At 42.7% G+C, this 17,260-nt stretch overlaps 2 protein-coding genes and 1 long non-coding RNA gene across 5 annotated transcripts; all 3 read right to left on the bottom strand.

Annotated features, from left to right (window-relative positions):
• Positions 1 to 6,169: 6,169 nt before the first annotated feature.
• Positions 6,170 to 8,209, bottom strand: LOC127343927 (uncharacterized). The gene is made up of 2 exons (XM_051370146.2): positions 6,688 to 8,209; positions 6,170 to 6,572 (listed from the first exon to the last, which is right to left on the bottom strand). The coding sequence occupies exon 1, from the start codon at positions 8,105 to 8,107 to the stop codon at positions 6,701 to 6,703; it is 1,407 nt and encodes a 468-aa protein (XP_051226106.1). The 5' UTR covers positions 8,108 to 8,209; the 3' UTR covers positions 6,170 to 6,572; positions 6,688 to 6,700.
• A 1,857-nt stretch (positions 8,210 to 10,066) lies between these two features.
• Positions 10,067 to 11,503, bottom strand: LOC139837632 (uncharacterized). 3 transcript variants are annotated; one of them, XR_011754216.1, is made up of 4 exons: positions 10,894 to 11,503; positions 10,645 to 10,789; positions 10,461 to 10,551; positions 10,067 to 10,330 (listed from the first exon to the last, which is right to left on the bottom strand). It is a non-coding gene; the product is annotated as an uncharacterized lncRNA (long non-coding RNA). The 3 variants fall into 3 exon arrangements; XR_011754215.1 differs by having other exon boundaries at positions 10,645 to 10,746; positions 10,894 to 11,208; XR_011754214.1 differs by having other exon boundaries at positions 10,645 to 11,203.
• Positions 11,504 to 13,851: 2,348 nt separating this feature from the next.
• Positions 13,852 to 15,789, bottom strand: LOC127343926 (uncharacterized). Its single transcript, XM_051370145.2, has 2 exons — positions 14,241 to 15,789; positions 13,852 to 14,125 (listed from the first exon to the last, which is right to left on the bottom strand). Exon 1 carries the CDS (start codon positions 15,685 to 15,687, stop codon positions 14,254 to 14,256), a length of 1,434 nt encoding a protein of 477 aa, XP_051226105.1. The 5' UTR covers positions 15,688 to 15,789; the 3' UTR covers positions 13,852 to 14,125; positions 14,241 to 14,253.
• Between the last annotated feature and the right edge of the window lie 1,471 nt (positions 15,790 to 17,260).

The following is a 17,260-nucleotide window of genomic DNA, read 5'->3' as shown; positions in this document are numbered from 1 at the left end:
TGAAAGGAAGCTGGCAGTATGGACAAGTACACAAAATTAAAGTGGGTAATGAAACATTACTATAAACACTGAAAACAAAACTAATTATGCGAAAACTCGGAAGTCAGCCCGGGCTTGGGTGCGCCGTTTATCCTATTTCCATCGAGCCATTCGTTTCCTTGACCCACGTCATATATCATGGATGGTATATAATTATGTGTACACGGCGAGACGAATACATAGGCTGGGTTCATACGATCATGTATGTATATATAGGCACCCAATATCGGACATGATTTTTTCGCACATGGGTGTTATCCACCCTATAAATTCTAAAATTTGTGGTAATTTTAAATATTGAAATAAAATTCGAATCCTCTGAAAACAAAAGAGGATCAAGTATTGTACTCGTAAAAAAGGTTTATGCTCAAAATAATTTCCATCGTATTCTGGATAAAAAAGATAAATTTATGACGAATGTAGCGTGAATAGTGATAGACATGGGGCTTGTTCGATTTTGTCTTTTTATCATTTGGATCCCAAACATTTTTATCCACGTAAAATACTTAATCATCTTGCTGGCTCCAATTATGGCAAGGATCAGCACATCATATCTCACTATACAATCATTAAAACATTACTCCATGCAGTTCCACACCCATCCACTTCTACTTGATGGCTGCTCCTATTTTTCTTTTGAAATGCCGAAGAAAATAATCCATGTCATGGACCGTGACTGTACCGCTGGATCTCGCGGATTAACCACGACAACAAAGAAGCTAGAACTGATTGTAAATTTATTCCAACAGGAAATATTCGAATGCATCCATAATTTTCTTGCTGATTGGTCAGTCGATGAATTTAACTGGTCAAAGAGATTCCTTATACTAATGGACACCCATTACAAGAGGCTACCATTTTTCGTCGCTGAACATGCATTGCCTGAATAAATATGTAGGTACCAATCTTGGTTATTGCTTTGTGGCACCACAATATAGCTAAAAACTTATTTACTTGCAACATTTCACTGGATAATATTAATAACCATCGGCAAATGATACTACACCAAGTAATGTTGCTGCAAGGGAACTCACCCAGTTTTGCTGAAGATCACCTCCACGCAGCTAAATCGATGAACTCACCATATCAGATTAGAGCAATACTGACATCGTTGTCTGGACGCTCAAACAATGGAAATCCCTAGGGCCTGCAATCATTTTATCCACTAGTGGTATATCCAAATTCCAGGATCCCTAGGGCCTGCAATCATTTTATCATTGATTTTCTATCTTTATGTTCATTGCTAGATAATCTCATTTCGGGAAATCAGAGGCATCCATGTTCAATTGTTTTTACATTTTATTATGTGCTAACACTAAAACCACTTTTGTTAATATTAGTAGGGCTACAACAACGAGCGTCATTTTGGAGAACGGGCTCCATGGAGCTCTTTTTCTTAATCAATTTGAATTCAACATTTTCATGTCTAAACCAAATTTAAAAATATATTAGATGTAGATAATGATGACTTCTACATGTGTGCAAATAAAATCAATGCAAAATATTGTGTATTATGGGCTTTATAAAAATGATAGATTACCAGGTCCGAGGGTGTGAACAGTGCAAAATTTGAAAACCGTTAGATTTGTCAGTATTTTCATTTTTATGTAAGCCAAAAAAAAACTATTTCATGTTGACATTTTTGCACTGTACAATATGGCATTGTCAAAATCTAGGATTTTTCGTCGGAATGTTTTGAAACTCTAAAATGCTGGTTTCAAAAAAAATCTCCGTGGAGGCCGCCTTCCAAAATCTAATTAATGGCTTGCGTTTAAGACAACATGTCCAAGATGTGCTAAACTTCGGTACATGTTGCACCTGCTCAACCATAGGGCCGGATTTAATTCCCATACTGCCGACCATCCATATTCATTCAATATCATACAGGAGATGTAGACAACGTGGAGACATATTGCAAATTTCAGCCAATTCTCATACTCCCTCTGTCTCAGTTTACTAGTCTTTCCCGTATCCCTAGGTCATCAATTTGATCTATATAATTTAAATTATATAATGCAAAAATATATCATTAGAAAATAGAATATCTAAACTTTCTAATGATATAATTTTTATAACATATAACTAATGCTAACTTGATCAAACTTGCGACCTAGGGATCCTCAGCCACACATTCACCAAGTGCACCCAAGCTCGGGTGTAATTCGTCCACGCTCACTAATTATGCTCCTTTCTTAGTAGTTTAGGCAAATCACTACAGGATTAATACATGTATTTGTCCAAGTACAACTAATTAATACAGTCTACATCATAGTACTTATCGTGCTAATTAGTTGATATCCCCTTGAATTGCAGTTTAAGCTTATAGATAGTAGACCATGAAAAACTAGCACTTCATGTTAGCTTTAATCTCGATTCATACATCTGCTTTGTTCATTTCGTTCTACATTTAGCTAGCTAGTTGTGTTCTCCGTAGTAGTTTGTTGCCGGCAAGGTGTTACGTGCGACGCGTATGAAGCTGACGAAGTTTCAGCAAGGCATGTTTGGCGAGATGCTGAGGCGCCGTGTGATGCGGCAAGCTTGGTGAGATGCTGATGGTAGCTTCATGGTGGCGTGAAGCTGCTGCATGCAAGTACTGAAGACTACACGGGAAGTAGCCGAGTGCTTCGGTGGACATTCAGTTGCTGGCCTGAGTTGTTAGCAAGTTTGTTGCATGCATGTTAGGCCTGGTCGTACCTGAAGTAATTTTAGGAGGAAGTATTCAGGATTAGTAGTGCATGTGTTATTGACCTTGAGAAGAGGTCAAGCGTGTTAGTTGGGTCAGCCGCATGGAGGAGTGATTCCAGGAGGTGGAGGACGTGTGGTCGTGGTTAGTGGTGTGAGTTCAGACACTTGTATATATACTGCGTTCATGAATGAGAAAAGAGAGCCTGCGGGCAGTGTAGAAAATGTAGCGTATGTGCTTACCAAGGATGAGTGTTCCAAGGCAAAGCCTATGTGTTCTTCTTCTTCCTTGGCCAGCGTGTGTGTGTGTGTTTTTGAGAGGCAAGAGAGTGTGAGATTGAGAGATTAGACTTCCATAGAGGTTGAAGAAGATGGGGCTGCGAGATGCAGCCCCAACACTTCAGTACTCGAGATATAATTATATAATAAAAAATTGAAAAATCAAAGTGCTATTAGAACTTTCCATGCAAAATTTAATACCTCCTGCTTTCAGAATCGGATGCTCTTAAACATACCGTGCTAATTGATCACATGGTTGAATAGACTGGTCACTAGGCATTCTCCTGTCCTGTAGTTGCAGCGTAGATCTCTTCAGCTATGGCCCATGATCTAAAACTTAGAAAGTCTATCAGACGATTGGATACAACAGTTTTAAGTTTGAACATATATGCTGCATGTCTCTATATTGTTTAACACTTATATGGATATAAACCTTCCCTCGCATTACATACTCACAACGTAAGCACCATACCCAATATGTAACCAGGCAGTAACAAACAATTTGAAGTTTGCATTAGAGACTGGAACATTTTGAAAATGATATGATCACAACTCTCAGATGGAGGCAATCAGGATAGACCAAGGAGACAAGATTAGCATAAGATGAAAATATGATATTGCACATAAATAAAATAAAACCTCGCACATCTTTTGCAGGTTTTTCTTCAAGAAAGGACTTCAGAATCTTGGGTGTTACTACAGAGATCTCTATTACAGAGGAATCCTTGGTCCTACTAACTTCTACGGAAAATTTGGTGCATACTTTTGTAAGTCTACATTCATGAAGATAATTTCAGTCGCCTTCCACTTTATGCTTTTAGAACAAAACAAACAAGATACTGAAACAAATATATTCTACATTGATCCTCTACGTTGAAAAATTGTTGGTAAACTCTTTTAACATCTTTAGAAGTAGTGACTTGCATTATATCAGAAGTGATGTTGCCTTTTAAGAATCTCTGACATGGTAGAATGTTATGTCAAGTTGTCCGCTGCTATGTGATCTGCTGCTTGGAGCATCTAGTACATCTCAGGGCCTCTTAGGTTCACAGGATTCGGAAAATATAGGAATAGGACAACATAGGAATTGGATGTCAAGCCACGCCGTATCCTACAGGAATATGTAATGGAAATCATTTGGTTTCATAGCTGGGAAAACATAGGGATTTCCATGAAGTATTAGGTGCATGCCATACTTGTCATCGAAACAAAGGAAATTTTCGATAAGTTCGGAGGGTGGGACTCCTCCAGAATTCCTTTGAAATAAAAAAGAATACTTAACAAAAACAAGAGAAGTGGATACCTTCATAATAGACGCAAATCCGAAAATAGCTTGGTAGGGTTACAAGCTTACAATGAAGAAATAAATTAAGAACTGACAGACATGTACTTTAAGCTAGAGGCATGGTCAACAAAGATTACGCCTGATTTTAAGAATAAGGGTTGCAACTGGAGTACACTTGAGTCCTTGTCCACAAGGATCAGGATCGCACTATGGTGAGTGTCTTCTTAGTTCTTGATACTAGATTGCTCATAAACACTACTCGGTCCGTCCAAAAAAGGATGTCAAAGATTTGTCTAAATTTGATTGTATCTAGAGGCGATTAGTGTATAGATACATCCAAATTTAGAAAAAACTGCGACATCCTTTTTGGGACAGAGGCCAGAGGGAGTATATGATTCTGCAAACTATGTAGTACCACATAACAAGATGCTAAGCTCATTAGCTAGCAATGCTGTGGAAAGTTTAGAATGATAAACTACTGCAATTCTGTCATAGTGGAAAAAAACTATGAAAATGCACCTGATAAGCATGTGCTCTATTCAACAAACAACAAATCAATTCAAACTCCTGCCACCGAAGTTATGAAGACACATTAAAATATTTCAGGTAGTTACAGTTTCCATGTATAAGGATAGTCATATATCCAGTAAACCAAGTTTAATAGAAGTTTGTTACAACTTACACGGCCAAGGTCAATAGCACTGAAACTAAAGAATGGTTTTGTATCAGGTTAGTGTCAAGCTTACCAAAAACTTAAGATTGTCGTGGAAAGTTCCTGATGATACATTACTAAATTTTAGGCAAGTTTCAGACCAGGCAGGACTTGAGAATGTTGTCAAATGCTCCCTCAAGTACAAAATCATCACTGGTTGATATACAAGATGTCATCACCACAATGAACAGTAAATATCAGGCAATGACCAATTGATTGCATCAAATGGTAAGGAAACATCAAGCATAATACCCACAGGCTATCGAAGCTGAACTTCTTGCTGCTCTCTGGACATAAGCCCACTCAACAACCAAAATAATCTGAGCACATGCCATCACGAGCATAACACTTATTTCTTGAAAAATATTATAATTGATTCATCAAGCTATAATCCAAAAGAACGGCACTTAACTAGAAGTCTATAACTAAACTGGAAACAATATTGACTCCCAATCTCATACTACATGTCAGTAAATGGTTGCAGCAAATACCCTACTGGTAATAATGTTAGCAGCGAAAATACGACTTGAATACGATACTAAAGACAAAGCCTTTTATAGATGGAATAGTTAACACTCCTGGAGATAAAGTATGGAAAAAGTTTGGGTTTCTGACAATAGGCCTACCATCAAATATCATCTTGCAATGTAAGTCAGTACAGGGTTAGTTAGACAGCAGGCTATGTGACTACAGACTACAAAATTGCAAATACTTAAGACACCATGGGAATATGAGATGTCTGTACAAAAATAAGGCAATTAATATTGAAGTGTAGAGCAATGTTATAAAAGAAGAATAGGATCTGGAGCGCATCAAATGTCCTTCAGAAGCCATAGTTAATGGAAGTTGTAAGAACTAAAATGAGCTGTCAATGGAGAAGTAATTAACGGCTCCTCAGGTTACATTAACAGAACAATGGAGTCAGCACAATATCCAAATAATTTATAGATGTCATTCATAGGAACCCAGTTAGCTCAGTTGAAAAGAAAACACATAGCTTAATTGCAATGGAGAGGTGTAAAAAACGGCATTTCTCTCATGACATTTCCTCCTCCTCATAAGAGTATTTGATGAAGCAATCAAAGAGACAACAAAACAGGTATGCAAAGACGATTGAACAGTAATTGACCTACTTTCTTGCACCAATTGTTACCAAATTTGCTCAGGCAATATGACATCAAGTAAAAGTGAAAATCAGCCTATATCCGTCCACCCCTTACTTTTTCTTCCTTTTTTTTCCATAAGGTAGATAGCCCGATTTCATATAAGAGAATCACCATATCAATACAGAGATTAGTTTGACACTAAAAGTAAATACGGAAGGGAAAGATAGCATACACCATATCCTTCAGGCTCCAACCAAGTATCCAATAAGGAGATAATGCAGGCGACATATCACCTCTTTACTGCTCATCATAAGCTATAGACGAAACGAAAAGCATAACAGACCAACTAATCACCAATAGACATCCATACGGGAACCATCTCAGCTATTTAGCAATACCCAAATACACATCCTTCTGCCTGCCAAAGACTTGAACAGACAACGGCCACCTGCATCAGCATTGTAGATTCCTGTGGGAGAGCAAAAGCAGTAGATCTCAGACCAGAGATCAACTTTGACATCTTACACAACAGACCAAGACTGATTAGTAATGAGAACGAACTGTTTTTAGAAGTTCACAATTACCTGAATGCAGAAGTCACAGATGAGGCCCCACATTGAGATCTGGAATTGATCTGGAACCCTTTAACCTTTGCACTTCATTGTTGAGGCCTGTGAGCTTTGGTAACAGCACGGCAATCTTCTTAGCACACGCCGTAACCTTCAAAAGCATAGGTTTTTGAAACCCATCAACGATTCTTTCACGGGCCTGCCATTGCTGCTGCATAAAACGTAGCTGATTCTTCTCATTAGCGACAACATCCAGAGACGAAACGCCGCTTCCTTCGCACATCGCCTTCCTGTACTCCAGAAACGCAGCAGAGGAGTCTTGGAGCATTTCTTTGCATCCATGAAGAATATCACGCATCAACATTCTGTCATGCTCAAGTTGGTTGATTTTGGTGTGCCTTGCTTGAAGTTCCTCCTCTATTTCCTTAACGATATACGCTATCTCATTGTCCTTCTCCTCCTCCTCCTCCTTCATGCGCCGTATTTCAGCTAGAGTGCGCGACAAAGTTCTCTCCTTGTCCAGAAGTGCATTCTCCATGTTAGAGAGGTGAGCTAGAACTTGCTGCCTACTGGCGTAGAAAGAAGGGAGGCTTGGGGCAGCATTGCCATTGCAGTGGCTGCCATCTTCTTGGTCTTCAGTTCCAATTGTGTGCTGCTGATCCTTGACACCTCCAGACTTTTTGCTCGGTCCAGAAACCGATTTCTCTTCAACCTCTGCTTCTGCTGCCCTGGGCTGATCGTAGATGCCGTTTCCATGGAGCGATTTCTCGTCCTGCTGCAGGATTAGGACTTTCCTCCTCTTCCCGAGAAACCTCCCGTCAACCTCTGAGAAAAGGTCGGGCCTTTTGCACCTCATCAACCGGAAAAGGTACCGGCCGCAGCGCCGTGGCTCACCGACCAGCACATCCGACATCAGAAACGCCCAGACGAACCAGCCCCAGTCCACCGCGTACGCCTTCCCGTCCTCCACCAGCTGCAAGGCCGCGGCGGTCCCCTCCGGCAGCACCCCTGTCCCGCCCAGCAGCAGCCGATCGAGCACGAACGCCCTGACGGCGCCGATCGCCCCCGCGGAGGAGAACACGGGCGCGGGGAGCGCGGCCACGCCCAGCGGCAGCGAGAGCGCGGCCGCGAGGTCGGCGGGCGAGGCGAGGACGCTGACGCCTCCGAGGGAGACGATAATGTGGTCCGAGCAGGGGTCCGCGGCGGCGGTGAGGCCGAGCCCGTCGGGCGGGGCCGGGAGGTCCAGCCGGGCGAAGGCTCCGAGGCCGAGCGCGTCGAGCAGCGCTGTGAGGTGGACGCCGCCGCCGCCGCCGCCGTCGGAATGGGCGGGCGGGTCGGCCGGCGCGGACCTCCCGGTGCCGTTGGTGCCGGACAGAGCCGGGCCTCCTCCGTCGCCGTTGCCGGCGTGGCGGCGCTTGTGCGCGCGTAGGAGCATGGGGATGCTGCGCCGGCTAGGGTTTTGGCTGGGATCGGGTGAGGCGGCGAGGCGTGGTTGGGGTTTTTGCAGAAAGGGGGAGAGGACAGAGGAGTGGCGTGCGAGGCGCAGAGGAGCTCTTTTTTTTTTTGAGGGAAAAGGCGCAGGGGAGGTGGTTTGGCCATTGATTTGAAACGAGCGACGGAAATTGGGGATATACGTCGCTTCGTGAGTCGTATGTGACTGAGGAGAGGGGTCATGCGACGTGGTACCCACCGGTCGGTCAGCGAGTTGTTGCTCGAGATACGTTCGTGGCGCTTCGGGAAAAGGCGCTGACAGGTAGATGAAGATGAAGCACGAGATTGGCTTGGCTAGACGAAAAGACAAGACCAAGGCCAATTGACCGGCTAGGCTTGCATCGCACACGCTATGCCTAGGCGTTCCTGCTCATAAATTTCACAGAATTCTCAAGAGTACCGTACAAGGGTACAAGTATCGATAATGCCATTTAGTCATCCAAAAAAAAAAACAGCCCTAGGTGTTCTAGAAAGAAATAAAGCCCGTTCCTCTCTCACTAGTCATTAGGCGATAAGGGAGACATCGTTACTCCCCCACCCCGCTGGCGAGGCCGTGGGTTCCCTCTCCCTCCGTCCGTCGCTCGGGCGACGGGAGGGTGGGGGACCTCGGCTCTCTGCTTTGGTTGCTATGTTAGGATTAGGTTTCGTGTGCCCCCACGGCAGCGTTTTGATGGAGGCGGCCGTTGTTGGAATAAGTTTTCTCTGATCCCAGCTCCATCTTGGGAGCGTCACCGGCGACAAGGTTAAGGGACTCGTGGGATTTGTGTGATGTCACTTCGGTGGTGTGGTAGATCTATTGTTTCTAGGTATGGTGGTTGTCGTATCTGGCGGCGCCATCGATGTGCAACGGCGAACGACAATCCAGGAGCATGGATGGAGGCTAGAGGGTGCCGGATCCGGCAGTCTGCCTCGACGTGGTGGCCACGTATCTGGGTCTCGAAGAGCATGTGGATGATCCCCGGTCGATGCGGTACAGCAACATAGGCTCTGCCGATGGTGGGCCTTTTCTTCGACTCACAAAGCATGTACTCCCTCCGTCCCGGTTTCACATGGCTCACTTTGAAAAAACATTTGTCCCACATTAGTATCACTTCTAAGGCCTGCATGTAATTAATTAGGTGCAGTAACTCCCTCTAATTAAGGAGTAGAAATAATTTGGTTCATGCAGCTGAGGTGGGAATCGAGACAAGTTTACATGCGGGGTTGGCTGCATGTGGATGGAAAACACCACTGGCCTATGCATGCATCTCTAATAGCTCGGGAGTGGGAGCTAATTGAGAAGTAATTAGAGGGGGTTACTTCTTCTAATTAAACTAGATGATACCCCACGCGTTGCTGCGGGACCATGTTGGAAAGAAAAAATTGAGAATAGAGCACATAAGAATCTGAGAAAAACATAACTTATACATGTATATTGCACAAAATAAAATAAGGTTGATATATTGAGATAATCCACGAATGCGAAAAATACAAAATAGTCATCATATATTAAAGTTTCTCGTTATGTATCGATCACCCCATATGATAATTTAGTGACGCACAAAAGTTATCAACATACTGTTAGATGCCACTCTCGTGATCTCAACGGTATATAGGTCGATAAAATCTGCTTCCCACTCGCCTTGTCATAGGCTGGTAGGAAACACTTGTTAAATATAATAGGGATTCTATCAAATTCGTATATGAATGTGAATTAGCAACATAAATCAGAGATGTGATAATGTTGCATAGTTGTAACCAAATGCATAATACTTATAATGGTGTTTGAGTTTATATATAAATAATATAAAACTCGAAGGTAGTTGTGTAGGTACCATACTAAATTGGATTCATTCCTAGCTTTCATTAAACCAATAGGTAGAGAAAAATTAAAGAAATGCAATTAGGGAAACCATAAATAATATATAACTGTAAAGGGTAATTAAAATATATAATATATAATTCAGGTGAGATCGACAATTCCAGTGTGTAATTTTCTCTTCTCATTGCATGACCTGGTGCTCTTAAAGAAATGCAATCAGGGAAAACATAAATAATATATACAATTGTAAAGGGTAATTAAAACATGTAATATATAATTCAGGTGAGATCGGCAGATGCAGTCTGTAATTTTCTCTTCTCATTGCATGGCCTGCTGCTTTTTATATATAGGAGTATGTAAAATCATCTGCAAAGCAAATACAAAGATGGTGGAGTTAGTTTGACAACAACTTACAACTAACGAAAGAAAAAACTGTAGAAATTATGCAGGGCTGTTATGGATGTGTAGGAAAAAATCTCGCAGAACAATTACGTACCTTCATGGATGAATCACAACGATTGAGGTAAGTAAATGCATGCAGAGTCATCTATTTTCTCTTGGACACAGTATCAACCATCTTCATTCTCCTGTAACATTTAATAAAACAGGAAAAGCATCAGGGCTTTGAGAACCACATTCACATGTCCCTACACGAAAGAACTATAGATCCTGCTTTGAACCTCTCGATCACGTTCTTCCCCATGACCATAGTCCTGATGCAATCACCAGTTGAGAAGCCGGGAGCTGACAAAGCGGACCAACTGGTCATGGCATCAGGAGCTCTAGAAGCAAACCAATGGAAAAAAGTGGGAACAGGTGAGGCATCTGGTAGGCATTGTTGCAACCCACGGACATAGCAATGCGCATCAGTTGTTTTGAAATAAGACTGTTTTGATACAATAAGGAATCAGTAGATCATCACATCTGACCTTGCACGGATGGAAAATTTCGGTGACAGAGCGCATACACAACCTGGAGGCACCGCGGCATCTGACGCTTCGCTGATGCTTGAGAATTGGTTTCGATCCCTTTTTCCTAGAGCCATGGGGCTGCGGAAGGGCTTCGAATTACTCGGCTCCAACATGTTGCTTATCTGTGGGAGAAGTTTCAAGTATTCCAGAGTCAAGAATTCTCAAGAGCAGCTGCGTGGAGATCCAATTGTGGCAATTAATCTCCCTGAGACAACGGAAGTGGAGCAGCACCATTGCCTTAAAAGGGAGAGTAATCCATCGGTTACTCTTGAAAAGGAAATCCATTAATTTGTATTAATGTGCAGAATGTGAAGAGATCAAACGCAATCAATTTGTGGGCATTGGTCCAGCCCACGTTGGTGTTGAAAAGTAGAGATAATAATGCTATAAACATAAAAAAAATTATGATGCGGTGGATGATATGGTGAGTGATGGTGTAAGGCTTGCATGACTTGGCAAGTTAGGATTGGTCAATGATGTTTGATGAGGTGGATAGGCTGCATGTGAAGAGAAATGGGATCACCTATTAAGAATAGAAAGATGTATGCAGTGCTTGAGAGAGTTTTTAGCGTCCAATCAAAAAACGTCTTGGTCCTGATGCAAAACGATTTGAGCCCTGTGAACCGAGACGGAGGGAGTAGAGTATTTCAGTGAGATTTTGCTCTCTTTATTGGTTGTTGTTATTTTCAATGTAGCTTTGATTGGTTGCTCACATATCTAAGTAGTACTAATAAATGCAATACTAGTTTCTAGAATATAGACTAAATCAGAATGGAGGGAGTATATTATACCTTGATCATCTCAGTTCAAAAATTGCTGATATTTAACATCTCTGGAAGTAGTGACTTGCGTCCCTGACTTGGAAGAATGTTATGTCCAGTTGTCCGTTGTTATGTGCTATGCTGCTCCGAGCATCTACTTCGGAATCATTTGGTTCACAGAAACAAAGGAAATTTTTGATAAGGTGGGACTTCCAAAATTCCTTTGAACCAAAGAGCACTTAGTAACAAGACAAGTGGATACCTTCAGAAATAGACGTAAATCTAGAAGTAGATTCATATGGTTACAAGCTTAAAATGAAGAAATAAATTAAGAACTTGTACTTTAAGCTAGAGGCATGGTCAACAAAGAGAACGCCAAATTTCAAGAAAATTTCGTGTAGGGTTCTGGGCTAGTAAATCAGAGATACAGTTACGAGTTGCAACTGGAGTACACTTCTTAGTACTACTAGATTGCTACCTCATAAGTACTTTGATTTTGCAAGCTATCATATAATAAAATACTAGGCTTATTAACGAGTAATGCTGTGGAAACTTCAGAATAATATATTACTGCAATAAAGAGCATTCTATCAGTGGAAACTATAAAACTAACAATTGCGCCTGATGAGCATGCACTCTATTCGACAAATCAATTCATTCCTGCCACAGAGATTATGAAAGATACATTTAAATGTTTCGGAAAGTTACAGTTTACTTGTACAAGCCAATAAACCCAAGTTTTAATAAAGGTTTGTTACGGCTTAAAAGACCAAGATCAATAGCACTGAAACCTTAGAAAGGTTTGTATCAGTTCGGAGTTAGGCTTACAAAAATCTTTAGATTGTACTCCCTCCGACTCACAATATAAGATGTTATTGCAACAAATATCTCTTATGTTATGAGATGGAGGGAGTGCGTTGCATTACTATATGTTTGGCAAGTTCAGACAAGGCTGGACTTCTGAAACTCTAGAATGGATTTCGAAAGTTCAGGATGATACATTACTAACCTGAGGCAAGTTCGGACCAGGCAGGACTTTTCAAATATGTCAAAGGATCCATGAAGACCAAAATGATCACTGGTAAATAAAACAAGCAGTAAGCACCATAATGAACAGCACATATCAGAGAATGACCAATTGATTGTAAGTCACAGGCTATTGAAGCTTAACTTTTTGCTGCTCTTTAGACATAGGCCCACTCAACAACCAAAATAGTATGAGCACATGCCATCATGAGCATACCACGTATTTCTTGAAAAACATTCTATATAGATTGATTCATCAATCAGTAAATGGTTGCAGTAAAATACCGAGCTGTCCGAGATATTGAACTGCTAATAATGTTAACAGTGAAGATAAAGAAGCTTTGGATATTCCCCGCAAAAAAAAAAGAAGCTTTGGATATGACACTCAAAACAAAGTATCTTTATAGCTGAAATAAAGTGTGGAAGAAATGTGGCCCCAGTTTGAGATTCATCAAATATGGTCTTGCCATTTAAGTCAGTAGAGGGTTAGTTTCAGAGCAGCCTATGTGGCCACAGACTACACAACTGTAAATATTTCGGGCATCATGAAAATAAGAGATGTCTCTACAAAAATAAGGCATGCAAATACTGAAGTGAGCACCATCGTAAAAGAAGAATAAGATTTGGAGCACATCAAATGTCCTTCAGAAGTTAGCAGTCTGACAACTACAGTTAATAGAGTTTGTAGAAAATAAATGAGCTGTTAGCCTGTTACTGGAGAACTAATTAACAGTTCATCAGGCTACATTGACGGAATATGGAAGTCAAGAACATCCACATAATTTATAGATTCCATTCACAGGAAGCCACTTTGCTCAGTTGAAAAGAAATCACAAATAGCTTAATTACAATGGAAAGGTTAAAAAAACCGCATTTCTCACACAGCATTTTCTGCAGCTAATAAGAGTATTCATTCAATGAACGAAGCAATCAAACAGGTGATGAAACTACTTTTTTGCGCCAATTGTTGCCTAATTCGCTCGGCCAATATGACATCTCGCAACGGTGAAATTCAGGCTATATCAGTCCCTCCCTTACTTTTTCTTTCCTTTTCCCATAAAGGATAGAGCATCCAATTTCATATTAGAGAATCACCATATCATTACAGTGATCTTTTCGACATGAAATGTAAATACGGAAGCGAAAGATAGCATACGCCATATCCTTCAGGCTCCAAACAAGTATCCATAAGGAGATAATGCACGCGACATATCACCTCTTAACTGTTCATCATAAGCTATAGACATAAATGAAACCAAAAGCATAACAGAACAACTAGTCACAAATAGACATCCATACGAGAAGCATCTCGGCTATTTCAGCAATACCAAAATGTACATCCTTCTGCGTGCCAAAGACTTGAATCGAAAGACGGTCACCTGCATCATCAGCATTGTAGATTCCTGTGGGAGAGCAAAATCAGTGTATCTCAGACCAGAGCTCAACTTTGACATATGATACAACAAACCAAGACAGATAATGAATAAGCCTGAACTGTTTTTAGAGGTTCACAATTACCTAAATGAAGAAGTCAAAGATGAGGCCCCACATTGAGATCTGGAATTGATCTGGAACCCTTCAACCTTTGCACTTCATGGTTGAGGTCTGCAAGCTTTCTTAACAGCACAGTAATCTGCTCGGCAGATGCCGAGAACTTCAAAATTAAGCGTTTTTGGATGTCATTTATAATTTCATGGGCATGCCACTGCTGCTGCATCAAACGTACCCGATTCTTCTCATCAGCCACAGCATCCAAAGATGATCCACCACTTTCTTCGCACACCATCTTCCTATACTCCGAAAATGCAGCAGAGGACTGTTGAAGCATAGTTTTGCACCAATGAAGAGTTTTGGCCATTGCCATTTTGTCATGCTCAAGCTGCTTAATTTTGGTGAACCTTGCTTTAAGTTCCCCCTCTATCTCCTTAACGATATACGCTATTTGATTATCTTTCTCCCTCTCCTTCTCCTTCATGTGCTGTATTTCAGCTCGATTGTGTGCCAAAGTTCTCTCCCTCTCCGAAAATGCATTCTCCATGCTAGAGAAATGAGCTAGAACTTGCTGTCGACTGGCGTAGAAAGAAGGAAGGCTAGGAGCAACACTGTCATGGTTGTCAGGTTCTTGATCTTCAGGTTCAATTCTATGCTGTTGATCGTTGACGTATCCAGATGCAGGCATCTTTCCAATGTTTTTGCTCTGTCCAAATAGCAATGTCTCTTCTGCTGCCATGAGTTGACCATGGCCGCTGTTCCCATGGAACAATGTCTCCTGGTGCTGCTGCTGCAGGATTAGGCCTTTCTTCCTCTCCCCAAGGAACCTCCCATCAAACTCGGAGAAAAGGTCCGGCCTTTGGCATCTCATCAAACGGAGAAGGTACTGACCGCAACGCCGTCCATTGCCGACCAACACATCCCACCTCAGAAACGCCCAGACAAACCGGCCCCAGTCCACCGCGTACGCCCTCCCACCCTCCACCAGCTGCAGGGCCTCGACGGTCTCCGCCGGCAGCGGTTGGCCACCCCCTGTTCCCCCCAGCTGCAGCAGGCGATCGTGGACGAACACCCTCACGGCGGCGATTGCCTCCACGGAGGAGAACAGGGCCGCGTACTCCGGGGCGAGGGAGAGCGTGGCGCCTAGCGGCAGCAGGAGCGCGGCCGCGAGGTCGGCGGGCGAGGCGATGGCGCTGGCGCCTCCGAGGGAAACGAGAATGCGGTCCGAGCAGGGGTCCGCGGCGGCGGCGAGGCCGAGCCCGTCGGGCGGGAAGGGGAGGGCGAGCCGCGCGAAGCTCCCCAGGCCGAGCGCGTCGAGGAGGGCCGCGGCAAGGCCATCGTCGCCGCCGCCGGCGGAATGGCCGGGCTGCGCGTAGCTCCCGAGGCCCTGGTTGCCGAGCAGAGCCGGGCCGCCGCCGCCGCCTCCTCCGTCGCCGTTGCCGGCGTGGCCGCGCTTGCCCGTGCCCAGGAGCATGATGCCGCTGCTCCGGCTAGGGTTTTGGCTGGGGTCGTCGGGCGAGGCAGCGGGCCGTGGTTGGGTGGAGCCTGCTCCGGGTTGGGGTTTTTGCCGAAAGGGAAGGGGTGGCGTGGGAGGCGCAGGGGAGGTTGGTTTGGCCATTGATTTGAAACGAAGTGGCGAAAATCGGGGATACCTTGCTCCGGGAACTCGTATCTGACTGAGGAGTGGGGTCACGCTGCGTGGTACCCACCGGTCGGTCACTGAGTGGTTATTCGAGATAGGATCGTGGCGCTTTACGAAAAGGTTCTGACAGGTTGAAGAAGACGAAGCACGAGACTGGGTAGATGAAATGACAAGACGAGAGGCCAATTGACCGGCGGTGGTAACCAGCTAGAGTGCGTCGCACACGCTATAGTGGTACTATAGGCGTTCCTGCTCATAAATTGCACAGAATTTTAAAGTGTATTGTGAATGATATTTAATAGGTTTGTACTTCCTTTGAAATTTTTTAATTGACTTAAATTTAGTACAAAATCATACTAAATTTGAGTTAATTAAAAGAAACCGAAGAGAGTACAAACTTACTTATTGTATGCTTACTTAGAGTAGAAGGGGGAAAAGTAACTTCACATAGTAACATATGTCATGTAGTTTCATGCATTGTGTTATTTATTATGTTATACGGTGGCTTCTACTATAGAGGGCCTGCCTGCATCACCTTCTTCTTGGTCGCTTTGACAATACAACAGCTTTTGTGGTCGCTGACGAAGGACTTCTGCATAAGCTCCACCTCCCAAGTCTCGTCTGACAACCACTCCGGCTGCTTTGTGACGTGCTTCTTGCGTGTCGACTTGGCGAGGAGCATGGGCCGATGACGGCAAAGAGAGCGCAAGAGAGAGAGTAAGAAGAATATGATACTTTTGCATTGACATCCTACAAATCAATAAATATAAGAAGAATGTGATACTACTACCTCCGTTCCGGTTGATAGGGCTTGCATATATTTCTAGGTTGTAAATTTTATCAATATAATACGAAATATATATTATAAAATATATATCATTAGAAAGCTTAGATGTTCTAGGAGTACTACATGATATCGATATGCATTGTAGAGCTACATACAATATTATCATATGCATGATAGTACTATATGATATTTTTCAACTCCTTCTAAAAGGGTTGTTCGTTTCAACCACTATGAAAGGCCATTTATAAATGGCATGCACAATATCTCTCTCTCACAACATATTGAGGATGTCTCGTTACTAAAGATAAGACTAAAAAATAGCATATTACATCATGTTTTATTGGTATATCTAGATTACGTGGAAGGATTAAGATAAGACGGTCTTATCACTGCACATGACGAGCCAGTTTTCTAGCGCGATAGAATAGGAGCTGCCTGAAATTTAAACTGATGGTGGGATGGCAACTTCATCCTAGTCACATTGCCACGTGGCAAGTTGCTAATGGTCCGCGTCATAACATAGTGAATTGTGTTAAGGTCCTTATCAAAATCATATCCAGTTTACAGCGAAATCAGGGGTTTTATGTTTTTCCTGCGATGAGAGAGCAATACAGTCCT

Source organism: Lolium perenne, chromosome 3, assembly GCF_019359855.2.
Source record: "Lolium perenne isolate Kyuss_39 chromosome 3, Kyuss_2.0, whole genome shotgun sequence".
Lineage (NCBI taxonomy): Eukaryota > Viridiplantae > Streptophyta > Magnoliopsida > Poales > Poaceae > Lolium > Lolium perenne.
Note: the sequence above shows the minus strand (reverse complement) of the source record. Positions and strands in the feature narration are given on the sequence as shown.